General features: G+C 39.5%; 1 protein-coding gene across 1 annotated transcript in view; it reads right to left on the bottom strand.

Annotated features, from left to right (window-relative positions):
- PLCB1 (phospholipase C beta 1) overlaps window positions 1-19,186 on the bottom strand; it is an 854,020-nt gene that overhangs the window by 135,416 nt on the left and 699,418 nt on the right. The window contains exons 20-24 of the mRNA XM_052650392.1: window positions 16,380-16,544; window positions 14,553-14,652; window positions 13,646-13,750; window positions 12,528-12,637; window positions 356-488 (exon numbers count right to left, since the gene is read on the bottom strand). Coding sequence (XP_052506352.1) covers window positions 356-488; window positions 12,528-12,637; window positions 13,646-13,750; window positions 14,553-14,652; window positions 16,380-16,544 — 613 coding nt within the window. The remainder of the gene's footprint in view (window positions 1-355; window positions 489-12,527; window positions 12,638-13,645; window positions 13,751-14,552; window positions 14,653-16,379; window positions 16,545-19,186) is intronic.

Here is a 19,186-nt window from a genome sequence, read left to right as displayed (position 1 = left end):
ATTATAAGGTGTTTGAAGAACCCCTCACACACCCTGCCAGCAGATGGACCAACATCCATCACTAAATAAAGACATGGGGAATCTGGGTGATATTTTGTTTTGGTTTCACAAGCTACCAGCAGAGCTAGATGAGCACTTACGAGTCTCATAGAAAGGACTTACGAGTCCTTCTTTCTTTCGTCCCTCCCTTCCTTCCTTCTGTTATTCATCCCTCAGCAAACATTTCTGGACTGCCTCCTAAGCCCGTGTGTCTCCCTCGCCTGATGAGGCTAACTCAGTCATGCTGCCCGCTTTTAGTGTGGACAAACTAGAGGCTGCTGGTTATGTAGTGCAGCTCTTTCCTCGGAATGTTTACCTGGAGCTGGTTGGCTGTGCAGAGCCTGGGAGGGTGGTTTGGGTGTCAGGGACGTCGTGTGATTCACACCGTTTTCTGCTGGAGTTGGCCTGGCTTCACTCGGAGCTTCTGATGGTGCTTCCCCAGGATCAGCCTAAAATAATAGACATATTTTCATTTTCCACACCTCTTACAGTTTTTTTGTTACCTTCTGAAACCCACAAAGTTACATTTGATGCCATTTCCACAACTCATTTGGACTTTGAAATATCACATTTGAAACTGTGGAAGGCAGGGTAAAAACAGCATGGTTTTGAACCATGATTGTGGTAGGTTAATTGTATTAAAGTCCCAATATCTGTGCCTTCCTGTGTTCTGGCCCTTGAGTGTGTCATCCCACATGACAGTGGAATTGAGCATGTGATTTGCTTCGGTCAGATGAAAGCGTAGCAAACTTAATGTAAGCAATGGATTGAAAAGCCACGTGCAAATGTTCCTTCTCTTTCTCAGACTCCTGCTATAGCCATGGAGCATGAGAATCCACGTGAAGGTGAGCTGAGTCACATAGGCAAGGACATCCTGGACCAGGCAGCCCCAAGCTGACCATGGAAACTTAAGTGAGTCCAGCTCAGATGAGCTGAGACTAGTCCAGATCAACAGAACTGCGTGCTAACCAAATGACTCATGAACAATTATAAGCAGTTGATGTTGTAAGCCACTAAATTGGAGGACGATTTGTTATGCAGCAGTAACCAATTGACAGTGGTTATAAGCATTGATTTTAGAGTCAGACTTATGTGGGCTATCAGGCCCTGCCACTTATTAATGGTGTGATATTGAGCAAGTCACTTAACTGTCTGCCACTCATTTTTCTCATGTTTATTGATGAGGATATGTATTGGACTGGCCAAAAAGTTCATTTGCATTTTTTGAAACACCTTACAAAAAAAACTCAAACTTTTTGGCCAACTCAATATGTACTGGGGATTATCATATTATCTACACTGTAATGTTGTTTAGAGAATCAAATAAGTTACTATTTATAAAGTGCTTAGAATAATTCCTGGCACAGAGCATATATGTGCATGTTAAAGAGACAAAACATTTAAGCTTGTATAACACTATTAATGAATAATAGTAACAAATACATTAACACCTATGAAATCTCGAGACTTCCCTGGTGGCTCAGACGGTCTGTCTACAATGTAGGAGACCTGGGTTCGATCCCTGGGTGGGGAAGATCTCCTGGAGAAGGCAATGGCACCCCACTCCAGTATTCTTGCCTGGAAAATCCCATGGATGGAGGAGCCTGGTAGGCTACAGTCCACAGGGTCTCGAAGAGTCGGACACGACTGAGCAACTTCACTTTCACTTTCTATGAAATCTTTACTGCATTCCCTGTAGCAGCTAGTCTGCTAGGCACTGTGTAGAGCAAACATTTAATGTTTGATGAATAAATGTCGATCTTAATAAAACAGTTGCCTCCATAATTATGTACCATCTCAGTGGTGCTTTCTGGAGTTCTACAAGTCTTTTCTCAGAATTACCTTCTGAGTTCAGGGCAGATTTTCCTGACAATGAGGCTACCCCAATGCTCTACTTTGTAGTATCATTAAAAATATAATTAGGAAATGGCCAGAAGTCATTTGGAGCCCGATGTTATGATATTTTGACATGTAATTACAGAAAGCAGGTTGTCTTACAATAGCATTTTTAGAAAATGTAAGATGAGAATGAAAATAATTACTCTCATTGTAACAAGTGGCTTTTTAAAATTTATTTTAATTGGAGGCTAATTACAATATTGTAATGGTTTTTGCCGTACAAGTGGCTTTTAATCTGTCCCCCAAAGCATCTTTAAAACATGCTCCAACACTGCTTTTGGTGATGGATGGCGAACTTATTTTAATTCAGTGAACAATCCCTGTTTACCTACCACAGCCTGCTCTGCTCAGAGCTGTGACGCTGAGATGCAAGAGATGTGCTGGGGTCAGTGGTGACGATGGGGCAGGGAGGCAAGAACCTAGGCCTGTGGAACTCATGATACAGAACACTGGCTTCTGAAAGACAGCTGCTCCGAATGGGGAAGTTCTGGTGTGTTTGTGTTATTCAGTTACATCCATCAGGAAAATTCTCATTAGAATTATGATGCTCAGGAGGGGATTGCATATTTTTTGTTCAGCAAGAAACTGCAACCTGAAGGATTATGGTTCCACTAGAGTGCGTGGAAATGCTAAGTGTTGCCAGATTCTAAAATGAAGGAGATTTTACCTTAATAAAATGGATTTCCTACTTCACTTGAAAAATCATATAGGGCACCACTGGACCTGCAATCTCAATCTGGGTGAGAACAGAGGAGTTTCTGCTCCTTTAGCACAATTCCATCTTACTCATTTACCTGCCTTGGTCCCGTAGTCACTGGGTTTGCAGGAGACACTTGAGAAGAATGAACTATCAGAGATGTTTGACCACAAAATTCCTAGAGAAAGTGTATTTACATTGCACAGAAGAGAGCTGAAGTAAAGGGAGTGCTGGAAAGAGGACTGGGTCATCAGCAAAGTTACCCCCAGCTTTGTCCTCTGGCTTGAATACTGTGAGGGAAACTCTTCCGCCTCCCAGTTGTAGGGAGTCTCCACAGTCATCAAACTCAGCCACCTGGGAAGTAGGGACAGAAGGTGCTCTGTTCCATGGGCAATCTGGAACCCATTTATATCTGGGCAGGTTTCTGGAACCATTTGGGAATAAACGATTTTTTCTGGTATGACAGCTGGCTGATACCAGCCGTCTGGAGGAAGACAGGGAAGAGGACAATTTTGATGGAGCAAAGAATGGAGGTGGTGGAAAGTCGGTTTCCATGAAGGCAATCATGTGTGGCTGCTTTTTGGCAATTAGGAGGAGTGTCAGGGGGCACTCAGGCTGGAGGCATATTCAAAATGAACTCAGAAGGCTATTTCACCTATATCCAGTTTGCAAGTATTCCATGGAGATGTGTGCCCTTGGGAAATCAAGTTCAATCATTAACTCTAGTTGAGATGCAGGAAATAGAAACCTCTGCTTATCAAGGGTGTGTCCAAAGCCCTTACATTCCAGAAATTGATATAATGTATGAATTCAAAGACATTTTTTAAAAAGCAGATACATGTTGGCTTTCCCTTAAGAATCCACCTTGCAATGGAAGGGACACTGGTTGGATCCCTGATCTAGGAAGGTTTCATATTCCTTGGAGCAACTAAGCCTGTGCACCGCAATGACTGAGCTCACGCGCCCAGGAGCCGGTGCTCTGGGGAAGCCACCGCAGTGGGTCCCAGATACAGGACAACGAAGCGAAGCCCCCACCCCTTGCAACTAGAGAAAGCCCGTGTGCAACAAGGAAGACCCAGCACAGCTGAAAAATAAACAGATTGAAAAAAAAAAAAAAGCAGATTAACGTTGAGGAAATATAACTGACAAAAATTTTGTAGTTACAACTGAGGATCAAGAGATCGTCAAAGCCTGGAGCTGGATTTGGGTCAAGCTCTGGATAAACGCTTGGTCCGGGGGTCCTCCTCCAGGCAGGGCAGGCTGCATCGCATACATAATCCCAGGGTCACGTGGGGCCCCTCGCATGTAACAAGCAGTTGATAGAAATGATGGAAATGAGCAAAGCAGACGAGATGGAATGCCAAGGCCGAAGCGAGGCTGTGCCCAGACCTGGAGAAGGAGCCGCTTAGAGCAGCGACTGCTTTCAGCCCGGGCTTCCAGGAAAGTTGGAAAACTGCATGTTTGTCAGGTGTCTCCCATTTTAAAACCACCGAGAAGCCAAACAAAGCTCATCCTCAGAGTGCCTTTGGATGAGAAGCTGCGCACCTGGGCTCTGCGCTCGGAGGAGAGAGCTCGCTCAGATTTTAATCGTCGGAGTCAGCTGTGGGCCCACACGACGGCTGGAAACCGAGTGGGCGGGGCCACCTGCCTGCGGTCCCCGCCCACTCTCCTCATGGGGCCAGCAAAGGGCAGAACACTGAAAGCTAAGGACTCGAGGCCACTTGTGTAGACTTACTCTGGTCAGAGACCTCTTAGGGTTTCCTGGAAACTGATTATAAGCTTAGTGAGAATTTATAGTGGCATAAGCATCAGACTGATGCTTAAAATATGTTGCTAACGAAGGGCAGTATATACAGATTTGAATTGGTATCTCCCTGATGAAGACTGACTGTAGAAGCGACTGTAGATCAGTGTGCCAGACACTGTCACACATGCCAGCTTCATCTCAGCCATCAGGGGAGGCAGTTCAACTCCATCAGACGGCAGAGATTAGTTGTTCAGTCGCTCAGTCGTGTCCGACTCTGCGATCCCGTGGGCTGAAGCACGCAGGCTTCCCTGTCCTTCACCATCTCCCAGAGCTTGCTCAAACCATCAGGGGCATTCAGTTCAGTTCAGTTCAGTCGCTCAGTCGTGTCCGACTCTTTGTGGTTCCATGAATTGCAGCAAGCCAGGCCTCCCTGTCCATCACCAACTCCTGGAGTTCACTCAAACTCACATCCATCGAGTCGGTGATGCCATCCAGCCATCTCATTCTCTGTCATCCCCTTTTCCTCCTGCCCCCAATCCCTCCCAGCATCAGAGTCTTTTCCAATGAGTCAACTCGTCGCATGAGGTGGCCAAAGTACTGGAGTTTCAGCTTTAGCATCATTCCTTCCAAAGAACACCCAGGGCTGATCTCCTTTAGAATGGGCTGGTTGGATCTCCTTGCAGTCCAAGGGACTCTCAAGAGTCTTCTCCAACACCACAGTTCAAACGCATCAATTCCTTGGCGCTCAGCTTTCTTCACAGTCCAACTCTCGCATCCATACATGACCACTGGGAAAACCATAGCCTTGACTAGATGGATCTTTGTTGGCAAAGTAATGTCTCTGCTTTTGAATATGCTATCTAGGTTGGTCATAGTAAGTGTCTTTATTAAGACTTTGTTAAAAGTCATTAGTAACTTGCTGGAAGCCACACTGTTAACAGGGGCATTAATGTTTGAATATATGTTACAGTCTACAGTCTAGGTTTTTCTACTGCATTAGTTCACCCTCTATTCTGTTAAGAGCAACTTAAGCAACCATAATAGTAACTTACTCTATTGATGAGATACAGAGATGTATAAATGTGAACATTATTCTCAAAGAGCTTACTCTGTTGCACTAAAAAATCACTTGTGTATTAAAAATGAGTTAAATAAAGCAGCTAAACACAAGAATTGGGGGGACCCCAGTACAATACTATAATTTCTAATATCATTGAAAGGTTTAATAATTCACATGAGATGAAATGCCAAAACCAGATCCCTTGCTCCACTCACAGGCATAAGTGGAAGGCAATACTTGTGACTTTATTTCTCCCCAGTCCAAATCTTCTTTTTCATGAGTTAGAATGAAATAAACCTGCAATCCTTTCTCACTGCACTGGAAATTACAATAGCAACAAAAGAACTAGAAATATTTTCTCAATTTAATGGCAGGACTCTTGGGATCAATTAAATTTTCAAGGAAAGAAGTTTCAGAAGTTTATTTCAGTTGCACTAAATTTTGCTTAGGTGAGTAGAGAAAAATGAGTTACAGCTCCAGTGGCCAAGTGGAAGCATTACACTATTTTTTCTTTAAAAACATGAAATAGTAGATGTTTTTAAAGCCAAGATTTTATAAAAAATATTTTTATCCTTCCTATTTCCAATATGAACAGAAAAACCTTAAAATATAACATAAGTGGATCAGCAAGAAATATAACTAGAAAGACCATTTTCACAAGTTTTAGAGAAGGAGGAAAGGCTACATAGAATGTTAGCTAAAAAGACTTCAGTCCCAGGCATTAAAAATTGGGTCTGACGATGAAGCAATAGAGAACTAGGATTTAGGGAATTTAGTGAGGAGGTTCTTATGGTAAAGTAAAAGGTTTTCCAAATACCAGATGTGTGACTGGGCTATTGGTGGTGTTTGGGTTCTGCCTGAGTCATCTAAAAATACAAAATTAATTAGCCTCCAATTAAAATAAATCAATTAATTAAAAAAATTTAAAAAACACAGTGCCTTCCATGTCATTGTTAGGATAATACTATCTTCATTCGGATGCCAGATGGGTGACGGCAAGGGCAAAGTCATTAGTGTCTCCAGAATATTTAGGTCAAGGCTCATAATTTCACCATGTAGAGATCTAGTCCACTCAGGATTAATTCAGGCAGTGGAAGTGGCTACATCAAAACCAGCCTTTCCCTTAACAAAGAGCTTTCTTAAATATCTGTACAATTGGTATCTTAAGTTTATATTACCTGAGTGAAATTAGATTATGTATCTGCCCTACATTTCTATAACCTGTACGCTGATGTATGTGTTCTAAAGCACTGAGGGATGATGTATGTTAATATTTGCAGCCTACTTTTAAATGCATCAAAAGTCAGATGGAATAGTGAAAGAATAGAGGGCAGCCCACCAGGCTCCGCCATCCCTGGGATTCTCCAGGCAAGAACACTGGAGTGGGTTGCCATTTCCTTCTCCAATGCATGCACGTGAAAAGTGAAAGTGAAGTTGCTCAGTCCTTAGCCACCCCATGGACTGCAGCCTACCAGGCTCCTCCAGCCATGGGATTTTCCAGGCAAGAGTACTAGAGTGGGTTGCCATTTTCTTCTCCAGAGGATCTTTCCAACCCAGGGATTGAACCCAGGTCTTCTGCATTGTAGGCAGACACTTTACCATCTGAGCTCATTAGTCATCTCTAATAACCACATTAAACTGGTAGAGCTGTGGAAAATTTATCTTTAATTAAGAACTTTTGTAAAGGAATACTATACATTCATAGAAAATGTGCTACAATGATGACCACCAAAAATGTTAACCTGATCTGCAAGATTACTGAGAGGACTTTTTGTTTCTTTATTATGTTTTAAAATTTTTATACACCATTTTATTTAGAGAAGTAACTAAAAATATTATAAAGCCTTGTAATGACTCAGATTAGGTAACTTTCTACGACTTTACTCACCCACGATCCTGATTTATGACTTTAAAAGAGACAAAATAAATTCAGCAACTCAAATCTATTATTCCTTAATTTCCAATTATATACTGGAATTATATATATATGTAACTATATATATTTTTTTCACATGATCTGAAACAAATGTCTATTGTTCAAAGCAATGGGGGAATTTTAAAATTTCCTACTTTTTGGTTTTACTTTTTTGGTTTGTCAATTACTTATGAAGATAATTTATTAGACTATTACAATTCTGGGAATATTTTATAGTTCAATAATGTCTTTCATTTTCAAATAGAAATGACCTTTATAACTACCAAGTTAAAAGGATTATACTAAAAAAGTCTTTGCTGCTAAAATAGTGTCTCCAGTGTCTGCCATGTCCTAGATAGAATTTTCTTTTGAGAAAACCATAGTTACTTCTTTTCAGTGGCCTCGTTCAAACAAACTTACATTATTGCAAGACAAGATAAAGGGCATGCTGGTGTTCAAAGGTGTGAAATGCCATTTTTCTCCCAGCATTATATGGTAAGGGCAAATAATTTTTCTTCTTGAGCTTTAGAAATGAGGTCAGTTAAGGGTTTAGACATTTCAAAGGAAAAAAATAAATGTATTTTCTACAGGACCATGTCAAATTTATGCAATTCAATGTGAAATTTATGCGATTCAATGTTTCTAAAATTATTTCTAAAACTGAAAATGTTCAAATATTATTTGCGTGTAACCAAGAGTATACATTTACTGAAAATCCTTATGACCATCATTTTAGACGAAAAACGAAAGTAATGTTGACCTAAAATTCTACTTCTGTATTTTTGTATCCATTACTGTTACATTCTCCACAAATAGCTTTTATTTTTTCAAAAAATCAAAGTATAATTGATTTACAATGTTGTGTTAGTTTCAAGTTTACAGTAAAGCATTCAATTATATATATATATATATATATATATATACATATTTCAGATTCTTTTCCATTATAGGCTGTTACAGTTCTGTTTGCTATGTGTGTTGTTTATCTATTTTATATATAGTCGTGTGTATCTGTTAATCCTAAACTCATAATTTGTCCCTCCTCCCTTTCCCTTCGGTAACCATAAGTTTGTTTTCTACCTCTGTGGCTCTATTTCTGTTTCGTGAATAAGTTCATTTGTATCACTTTTTAGTTAAGTAAGATAGAAAAAATAGAAAATCACATGATATCACATATACGTGGAATCCAAATAGCTTTTTTATATGCTTTGAAAGGACAGTGACGTAAAAGATCTGCAGTCTCAAAGGCCTTAGGTCTCCTACTCTGCAAAGTGACATTTTTCTCATTAGAGAAATGGTCTCTGTTTCATTACAAGGCTTTTACCTCTATTGCTACACTATATAAGCTGAAATTGGTGGTGTCTTGAAATCTCTTCAAGTCAGAGCTTACTCCTTGGGGAAGATGGCCAATATCTAGGTACAAGTCGATGATATAGAAAGTATTGTTTTGAAATAGTAGCAAAACATAATTTTATCTGAAAATGCTTTCTTTAAATACCTATTTTTTTAGAAAATAAATTGCATCCAGTTGATTAAAGAGATTCCTGTTTTCTAAGTAGAGAAGGCTTAATAGTAATCTAATTATATCTCCATAAATTATCTTTACTGTGAATTATATTTTATGAAATATGTTATTAAGTTAAAGTCAGTTGAAGAGAAAAGAGTTTCAGAGCTTGGAAACCCATTGATATCTAAGGAGAGCCTTTAATTTCATATTGGGGTTTATATGAGCAAAACAAGAAATTTACTGAAATCTCTAGTCTTAATCTTTTCAAAGGCCATTACAAAGAAAAAAAAAAACTATTATCTTTGAAGAAACACTGAAGTTAAAGATGTAACTATTGTCAAACATTTAAATTCTAGTTCCCAAACAAACAAACAAAAAAATCAGAAAGCGTATTCAATCTTTAATTCTAAAACAGCAGCTGTTTAGCATTGTGGGATTCCTTATTAGCAGAATTGTACTTGGGATTCTTGTCTGCATGATAAATTGAGAGGATGTTCTCAGGTGAGAACTGCAGGGAAGTGAGGAAAACAGGCTGAGACAGTGAAACAAGATAAACCCAGAGTGGTTTCAGCTGGAGTCTAGCCTCAGCCTGATCCTATAGCGTGGGGGGTGGGGTGGGGCATGGGAGCTTGAACTGCAGCATTGAAGGTGCCCATCCAGCAGCGAGAGACCTGGGCTGTTATTCTGTATCCGACAGTCACAGGACACAGTCACCTCCTTGAAAGAAGAATCTGCTAGACATCCCCAAGCAAGGCAGTTCCCATCAGCCTAGGCCAGGCTTCTGGAGAAATGTGCGGCTGTGAGCTGTTTTCAGCCCACCCTGCAGCAGCCCTGCAAAGGAACTCTGGGCTGGTACCAGCAAAATCTGCTTAGAGCATGGATGACATGCTTGCTCTCTCTGTGCTTTCTGGACCAGCCAAGCAGTGAGTGCTCAGACTAACTGCTCAAATTCAAGCAGTAGGCCTAACTGGTGGTGTCTTTTTTTTTTAAGTGGTGTTTTTTTATTCAGTTTTTTAAAAAATTTATTTATTTATTTAATTGCAGGATAATTACTTTACAATATTGTGATGGTTTTTGCCATACATCAACATGAATTGGGCTTCCCTGGTAGCTCAGCTGGTAAAGAATCTGCCTGCAAAGCAAGAGACCCTGGTTCGATTCCTGGATCATGAAGATCCCTGGAGAAGGGATAGGCAACCCACTCCAGTATTCTTGGGCTTCCCTGGTGGCTCAGACAGTAAAGAATCCATCTGCAATGTGGGAGACCTGGATTTGATCCCTGGGTTGGGAAGATGCCCTGGAGGAGGGCCTAACAAACTACTCCAGTAGTCTTGCCTGGGGAATCCCCATGCACAGAGGAGCTTGGCAGGCTACAGTCCACGGGGTTGCAAGAAGTTGGACACATCTGAGCGACTAAGCACAGCACAGCAACAACATGAATTGGCCACAGGTATACAAGGAAAAGCTTTACAGACAAGTAAAAGCTAAGTGGCTTTTAACATATGAAAAAGAAACATAAGCTAAGCATAGGTGTCAAATACACAACGTTGGAAGTAATTCATGTCTACCGTTAGATGTACTTTTCCAGAAGTGTAAAATTTCCCTATAACTCCATTTTCTGCATACAAAGAAAAATATTATTTATGAAACTTTCCAGGCTAACTTTAAATTTCATCAAACAGGACAATATATTTATTGGTTCTATAGAATATGATGCTTGCAGTGTAAATAAGAGCCTGAAAAATTTTTATTTTGACATTAGATATTTTTCTTTTTTAAAGAATATTTATTTATTTGACATGCAGGATCTTCATTGTGACATGAAAGATCTTTCACTGCAGTGCACGGACTCTCTAGTTGTGGCACACAGGCTTAATTGCTCCTCAGATATGTGGGATCTTAGTTTTCTGACCAGAGATAAAACCTGTGTCCCCTGTATTGCAAGGCAGGTTCTCAACCACTGGACTACTAGGGAAAACCATATTTTTCTTTTTTTCCTTTCATTTTCTCTCATGTTCAATTAACTCAACATCTTAGATCACAAATTTCTAAAATTCTATACAAAATAAACAAAGAAATAATCATAAATGTGCTAAAAAACATACTTATATGATGTTTACTGAAGATCTATTTAAAATATTAAAGTATTCAAAACATCCAATAATAGAGATTAGAAAGATAATGTGCAGCTATGTAATGGAAGATTACAAAGTTATTAAAAGTCATCTCATAGAATATTTTATGACATGGAACTGTTTGCATTAAGTGAAAATAAAAGGTTAAAACACAGATTGTGAATATTATTCCATTATATGAAAAAGTACTAATTGTGCATAAAAAGACTAGCTGCATGTATACCCTATATGTACAGTGTTGGGTGTCCCAGGTGCCACTAGTGGTAAAGAACCCACCTGCCAATGCAAGAGACATAAGAGATGTGGGTTCGATCCCTGGGTCAGGAAGATCCCTAAGAGGAGGAAATGGCTACCCACTCCAGTAATCTTGTATGGAGAATCGCATGGACAGAGGAACCTGGCAGGGCTACAGTCCATAGGGTTGCAAAGAGTCAGACACGACTGAAGTGACTTAGCACACGTACGTGCACGCATGTACAGTGTTATCTCTGTGTGGCTTGGGTGTTTGGATTAAAGGTGATGTATTTGGGATTTTTCATGTCTCATTTCCATTAAAAAAATTTTCTGTGACAAGCCTAGGTTTCTTTATTCTTTTGGAATAAGAAAAAGCTGATTTAGTAATATCAACTTGAGTGGACTTGCTATTAAAGTCATCCAAACAATTTTCAAGGTTTTTTCCTACACTGATAATTCTCCAATTTTCTCATCTGTTTCCCTGAATCTATCCTCTGAATATTCAAGTGAAGTATGAAAATAGCTACTTTTTATCACTATTTATAATGTTTATGTCATCCCCAATAATCATGAAATTTTTTGGTCTACATGGAAACTTCATATTTTTTCTTAAAATAAACACATCAAAAATTTTATTCAACTCATTGATTAGTGACTAAGTCAATCAGATGACAAGGCAAATTCACCAGGATTTTGAGGAAACTTCATATTTTTAAACTTCACTTCTAATATTTCTAGGCCCTTTCTTACTTATTCTTTGCATTGTGACATCTAATTTAGAATAACACACCAATTATTTTGGGAATATATATTATAATACATAAATATACAGTAATAATAGTTGCCACTTTGCAGCCTATACTACACAACAGGTACTGTGTTAAGTAACTTTGGTACTGTAAGAAATCACAAAAGCGTTTTGAAAACCCTGTACTTTAAAGACAAAAGAAAACAACAAATGACTTGATGATCAACTTCTTTTCTACATGTTTTATTCACCTTTAATCAACATGAAATGATCTAGAAAATTTCCCCTGAAACAGCAAGATGTCTACTGTTTAATGTGGTCACAAAAGACGATGCTGGTGGTGGCCACAGAATGCCAAAAGAGAATGAAATATGAAAAATTCAGGGTATCTTCTAGATGTTTTGGGAGATGAGGCTCAACTCCACCAAAGTAGTTTTCCAGTGTTCTCTTTTCCTTTCCTGAGGGTGAAGTTACGTAGGAAAAGCTAGCAACGAGATTCGGAAATCATGCTTCATGCCACGCACAAGACTAGAACAACCCTCTCACCTCTTTCTTCACTTCTTCTTCATCTTCCAGGGTCAAAGCAGCCAGTTGTTTAGCTCTCTGCTCCATCAGATTCACATATCGGATTGGATTTGACAAAGCTTCAATCACGTCTAAATAGGAAAGAGACATTTTAGATTGATGGTCCTGGAGATACTGATAATCCACCGTGAATCAGTCCATCCCTCCATCCCTCCATCCCTCCATCCAATCACCCATCCACCCATGTATTTGTTCATCATCTCTCTACTTGTCCATCCATTTACTGATTCACCATCCATCTTCCATCTTTCCATATACCCATATAACTATCTACTTATCCAGCCAACACTTTGGAAATGGACAAGTGTCCACTGGCTGAACCTCAGGAAGAGAGAACTCAAAGGTCATCTCTGAGTCAAACTGGACAAGCTCCAACTCAGGATGTGTCAGCGCTCCAAATTTTTAAGTTTTATTTGAGCATTTCATCCAATTCAGAAACGGCCCATGAATTTGTCCTGTTTCCCACACTGGTGATTCACAGGGGAGACATTTCCCATAACAAAGGCTGCTTTACGGACCGTTGAAACAACCCAATGATTTGGCAATATGGGTATCATTTGAACATGATGCTGTCTAGCTGGAATGAGTTATGGCTGTCGTCTTCAGATTGGACACCCGCTCCAAGACTGCCATAGTCTCCACCACTTCCCAGGATCTTCCACTCAGGTACCTTGGCACCACAAGAATTTAAATGTATGATTCCAGGCTGACATCATCATAAGTTAATTTCTACAGTTTACGATTTCACTCATAGAAAAGGTCAGGATTCTAAAACTGGCTGAAGGCAAACTCACTGCACAGACCTAGATAGACTGTGTAGTATCAGGTAGCTGATACTACACAGTACTGAACTCATGAGAATAATATTACCAATGGATAAAAATGCTCAATAGTTTATTGAGATTTAAACTAAAATTTACTCACAAAGGTTTGATGGATTACTTCTAAACATGCATACAAACAGAGGTGATTCTGAGGTCACACTCTCTTGCCTTTGTTTAGTCCAGTTTTCTTTCCACTGAGTCACAAAAATATGGATGACCCCAGATGGAGATATCCTTCCAGGTTAGGCGGTTTACCTGCATATGTGTCTGGGACATAGTCCTTCACCTCTATGTAGACAAACAGGGCTGGTAGCATCAGAGGCTGGTTCCTCTCGTTCCTCAGACAGATGTAGTGATAGCCTGGGGGGCGGGGGGTGACATGATACCGTGTATCATAGTTTCTTATAATGCGAAACATCTACTCGATCAGAGAACTTATTTCAGGTGACTCTGGATGACCAACAGCTTACTTCTACCTCATCTTAATCATATGCTCTTGAGTGATAGGGTATTATTTTTCTCATCAAACAGGAAAATAATGTTGACTCTGCATTTTTTTCTCCCTTTCCAACCATGTTTTTCCCCACAAGAGAGAATTTGAAACCATGTGTCATAGATTGAATTATCAGTCCAAATTTGTACCCTGTATATGATTTCTTGATTTGGGGGTTAGCCTGTTTGGACAATGGGATGTTAGTGATGTGTACAAGCAGAGGCTTCACACACACTTGCAGATACAAGCGTGCATCCCACTGGGCGGCCGTGAGATGCCTGGGAGTGCAACTGCCTCTTCACCTGGAGCCCCTAAGTGAGCAGGTGTGGGAAGCCCACAGCCTCAAGCACAGTTGCACAGCCAAACCTCACCAAGCCCTACCACTCCACAGACCTGTGAGCACGAAGATGAAACACCTCTTATAAGCCTTTTAATTTTCAGGTAGTTTGTTACACATCACATCTGGCAAGAGTTGACTGGCCTAGTAGTCATAGCGCATCACAAAAACATAATATTGCCAGGTTTAAATATATAATCCTATAATCCTTTTTACAGAGTAAAACACCAAAACAACAAATAGCTTCCTACATTGTTCTTTAATAATCTTATAAGGCAGTGATGATTTTCTTTACAACTCTGATAAAAAGTTTCCCACAATGCTATCCATACCTGGCCGAATTGCTTGTACTGGCAAGATTCGGTGACCAATAAATTTACCTCCTTCTTCATAAACTGCTATCCTCAGACAGGCTAGTGAAGGAAGAACCACCTATAGGACATTAAGAGTACATGTGGTTACAAGAAGGAGTGACTCCCAGAAAGAATTAGAAAGGTAATATTCAAACAGGCCCTACGTTTCCAAATCCAAGTAGAAGTTTCTGCTGAGCAAATTGATAAAAAGTTAAGTTACTGCTCTATAATTTAGATTTTCAAAAAGAGAAGGATTTCCAGAGATATGGCTTCATCTGTGTTTTATCGCCTTTTCAAAATGAGGAATCTGTTCAACAAACAGACCATTTTCTTTTGACATGAACATTCTCAAGGCAGAAATGACAAAAGTTCTACGTTTAAATACTGTGAGTTAATGGTTTAATCACAGTTTGAGCATTCACTATTATATTTTCAAAGCAAACTACCTTTGTACTTCGGAGCAAATGCAAAAATTATAAAGTAGCTTTCAAGGATAGCTTTCAAAATGAGATTACTTTATTTATTTGTAAATTCCCAAATTAGCTATAAGTAGTACTCTTGCCTGGAAAATCCCATGGACGGAGGAGCCTGCCTAGTAGGCTATAGTCCATGTGGTCGCAAAGAGTCGGACAAGATTGAGCAACTTAAAAAGAAAAAATTGCTTACTTTTTTTTCTCTCAGCGTAAAACATCTGGAGTACATATGCAGCTATACTATATCAACATGTCAAGACCATGAGGCCAATTATACCTTAAATATGTATTTCTTTGGAACATAAGAAAACTAACATTTATTGACTACTTTCAATGGGTTAGGTATTTTCTAAATGTTTTCAGTATATTAGAAAATACTCATATAAGAATGCTTATAAGACAGCATAACTAAATCCAATTAACATAAGGAAAAAAAAGCTGGAGTATAGAGATCTCTACCACAGATAGGATACCCCCTTTGCAGAAGGCTGCCTTTGTAGATAGGATACCCCCTTTGCAGAAGGCTGCCTTTGTAGATATGTTGGTTAGATAAAAGCAAAGTGATAAGACTGCTCTCTATTTTCTACTGCACTTAATGTCTTCCTTTTTGTTTAAAAAGGAAGTGAAAAAGATCTGTTTTTTTGTGAAAGGAGAGGGAAAGACAAGTCAAATGTGAAAGGTATTAACTATCAGATAGAATCCAGACAAGTTACAAAGACCAACACCAGTGGTTGGAGATTCCAGGGAGTTTAATTGCTATGCTTTTTAAAGGAAGCATGGACTTCCTTTCTCTTGGCTACCATATTACTCCGTATTTACCACTCTACTTCATTCAAATTATAGTGAAGACATATCATTTATCACTTGTATTATGAGAGGCTATGAGTTAAAATTACATATTATTCTGGTCTTCCAAATGAGGTATCCTAGAATTAATTGATTCATAATTATGAAAAATCCAAACAAGCAATTCACAGAAATTTTGAAGTTTTCAAGATGGTTTTGAAAATGCTATTATATTATTAATGTGTAAATTCCCAAATGAAACAATAAGTAAGTCCTCATTTCATATTTTTTCCAGTATAAAACACCTGAAAGTGACTCTTTGAGACTCCATGGACTGTAGCCTATCAGGCTCCTCCATCCATGGGATTCTCCAGGCAAGAATACTGGAGTGGGCTGTCATTTCCTTCTCCAGGAGATCTTCCCGACCCAGGGATTGAACCCAGGTCTCCCACATTGTAGGCAGACGCTTTACCGTCTGAGCTACCAGGGAAGTCATAAAACACCTAGAAGATGCATTAACATCTGACGTGAAGAACACAAGACCAACCTTTTTGAATACAATGGGTTCTTCTTCCCAGATGGGATTTACAGCGTTTCCTTGTGATGTTTTGGTCTTCAATGCCTTCCTCCTTGTGTCCACAGGCAAACCAAACATATCCACTTCCACGTAAGTCCCGACTTTCTTATCAGAGAGAAACTGACCTGAAATAATCTAGAAAGTTAAAAAAAAAAAAACTCTAAAAAATGAATAACAATTATACAAGAGAAAACTTCAGGGAGGGACAAATGCTAATGATGAATATTGAGCCATAATCAAAGTAAAACAGAAACAACAGTACAAATATTATTTCCTTTCTGGTTAAAGAATTGTTAGAAGAATAATGATAATGCCAGGGTTAAGGGTTAATTAATAAGACAAAGTTGTATAGGGCGAAATTCATGAACAAGCATGAAAGCTTGAGATTATGGCTTTTATATTTGAGACATACTATCTATTAAAAGTTAAAGGTTGATTTTTAGAGCCAACTGAATATAAGGATTTTTCTAATACTTAATAACTTTATAAGAGAAAAAAAATTCTCAATTTAGCATGATTGTTCAGTTCAGTTCAATTCAATTCAGTTGCTCAGTCATGTCTGACTCTTTGTGACCCCATGGACTGCAGCACACCAGGCCTCCCTGTCCATCAAGAACTCCCAGAGTTTACTCAAACTCATGTCCATTGAGTTGGTGGTGCCATTCAACCATCTCATCCTCTGTCGTCCCCTTCTCCTCCCACCTTCAATCTTTCCCAGCATCAGGGTCTTTCCAAATGAGTCAGCTCTTCTCATCAGGTGGCCAAAGTTTTGGAGTTTCAGCTTCAACCTCAGTCCTTCAACATCAGACCAGACCACCTGACTTGCCTCTTGAGAAATCTGTATGCAAGTCAGGAAGCAACTGTTAGAACTGGACATGGAACAACAGACTGGTTCCAAATAGGAAAGGAGTACGCCAAGGCTGTATATTGCCACCCTGCTTATTTAACTTATATGCAGAATACATCATGAGAAATGCTGGGCTGGATGAAGCACAAGCTGGAATCAAGATTGCTGGGAGAAATATCAGTAACCTCAGATATGCAGATGACACCACCCTTATGGCAGAAAGTGAAGAACTAAAGAGCCTCTTGATGAAAGTGAAAGAGGAGAGTGAAAAAGTTGGCTTAAAATTCAGCCTTCAGAAAACTAAGATCATGGCATCTGGTCCCATCACTTCATGGCAACTAGATGGGGGACAGTGAAAACAGTGGCTGACTTTATTTTTTGGGGCTCCAAAATGAAAATGAAATGAAATTAAAAGACGCTTACTACTTGGAAGGAAAGTTATGACTAACCTAGACAGCACATTCAAAAGCAGAGACATTACTTTGCCAACAAAGGTCCGTCTAGTCAAGGCTATGGTTTTTCCAGTGGTCATGTATGGATGTGAGAGTTGGACTATAAAGAAAGCTGAGCACTGAAGAATTGATGCTTTTGAACTGTGGTGTTGGAGAAGACCCTTGAGAATCCCTTGGACTGCAAGGAGATCCAACCAGTCCATCCTAAAAGAAATCAGTCCTGAATATTCATTGGAAGGACTGATGTTGAACCGTGGTTGTAGATGAAATTAAAAGGTTGCTTAAGAGTACAAATTTAACACATAGCATAGTAGAAAGTTTAGCATTTAAAAAAAAAATCTTGTTCGTAAAATTCAACTTGACAGAGTAGTTATAATACCATGCTACTCCAATTCTCAAAGTTGTTACAGTTTAATAAAAAGCCACGATAATGATAAAAGTAAAAACAAATACCAATTTTAAACTATTAAACTCAGTTTATTATCACTCCTAACCACACTGGTTAACCATCCACATGATTGTGGTATCCTTTGCCTAGATATAAAGCTAATGAATATTGTGGAATTAAGTGAGATTTTAAAACTACACATTCATAATTTTCAGAATCTGAGGGGTTCTCGAATGTTATAAAAGTTAATGGAGACAGACACAATGTCCCTCTGCTTTAACAACAGAGAGGGAAACGTGGAAATCAAGTGTTGGTGGAGCGGACTCAGTGATCTGTGTTATCTGATTGACAAAGCTTCACTTTCTGAGCTCCAGTCGGTGAAAGGAGACAGAATCACCAAGATGGTGGTGAGCTGGAAACAGACACAATGGCGGCCTGGGGATGGCCATGGCGACTGGGGAGGCCAAAGGCAGCTGCACGGTGATGTGGTTAGAGATGCCACACAAGTTAGAAAGTTATGAGGAGGAGGGTGTCCGCATTTACCCTGGGAAAATGCATTTCTCCTGAATGTTCTCTGTGCCTGAGTGCATGAGACCTGCAAGGAACAATCTCTGTGTTTCCTCTGAGGTTCTACATGAGAACAATGAGCAGACATTTTATAGCAGGTTTGAAACTTCCAAGTTAAATGAGTCATGCTGGGAATTCAGATGCATCAAAGATGGTGTGTGCTTAAGATTTTTTAAAATTGAGTTTAAATTTTTTCTTTTCCTTGTTTTTATCTTTACCTGCCCAGCATGTGGATCTTAGTTCCCCACCCAGTGATTGAACCCGCACCCCCTGCATTGGCAGTGTGGAATCTTAACCACTGGTCCCCCAGGGAAGTGACAATATGCTTAAGATTTTGATTAAAACAGACTTCTTAACTAAATTAATAACACTGAGCCTCAATGTTCTCATCAGTAAAATAGGATCATGGAACACCACCAGAGCTCAGAGGTCTACTCTGGCATTATAAAGTCTATGTCAGGGGATCGAAACAAAGGCAATACTGGGTGGATGTGAGCTGCATTTTGGCTCCAGCCGTCATGGT

This window comes from Budorcas taxicolor, chromosome 13 (genome assembly GCF_023091745.1).
Source record: "Budorcas taxicolor isolate Tak-1 chromosome 13, Takin1.1, whole genome shotgun sequence".
Classification (NCBI taxonomy): Eukaryota; Metazoa; Chordata; class Mammalia; order Artiodactyla; family Bovidae; genus Budorcas; species Budorcas taxicolor.
Note: the sequence above shows the minus strand (reverse complement) of the source record. Positions and strands in the feature narration are given on the sequence as shown.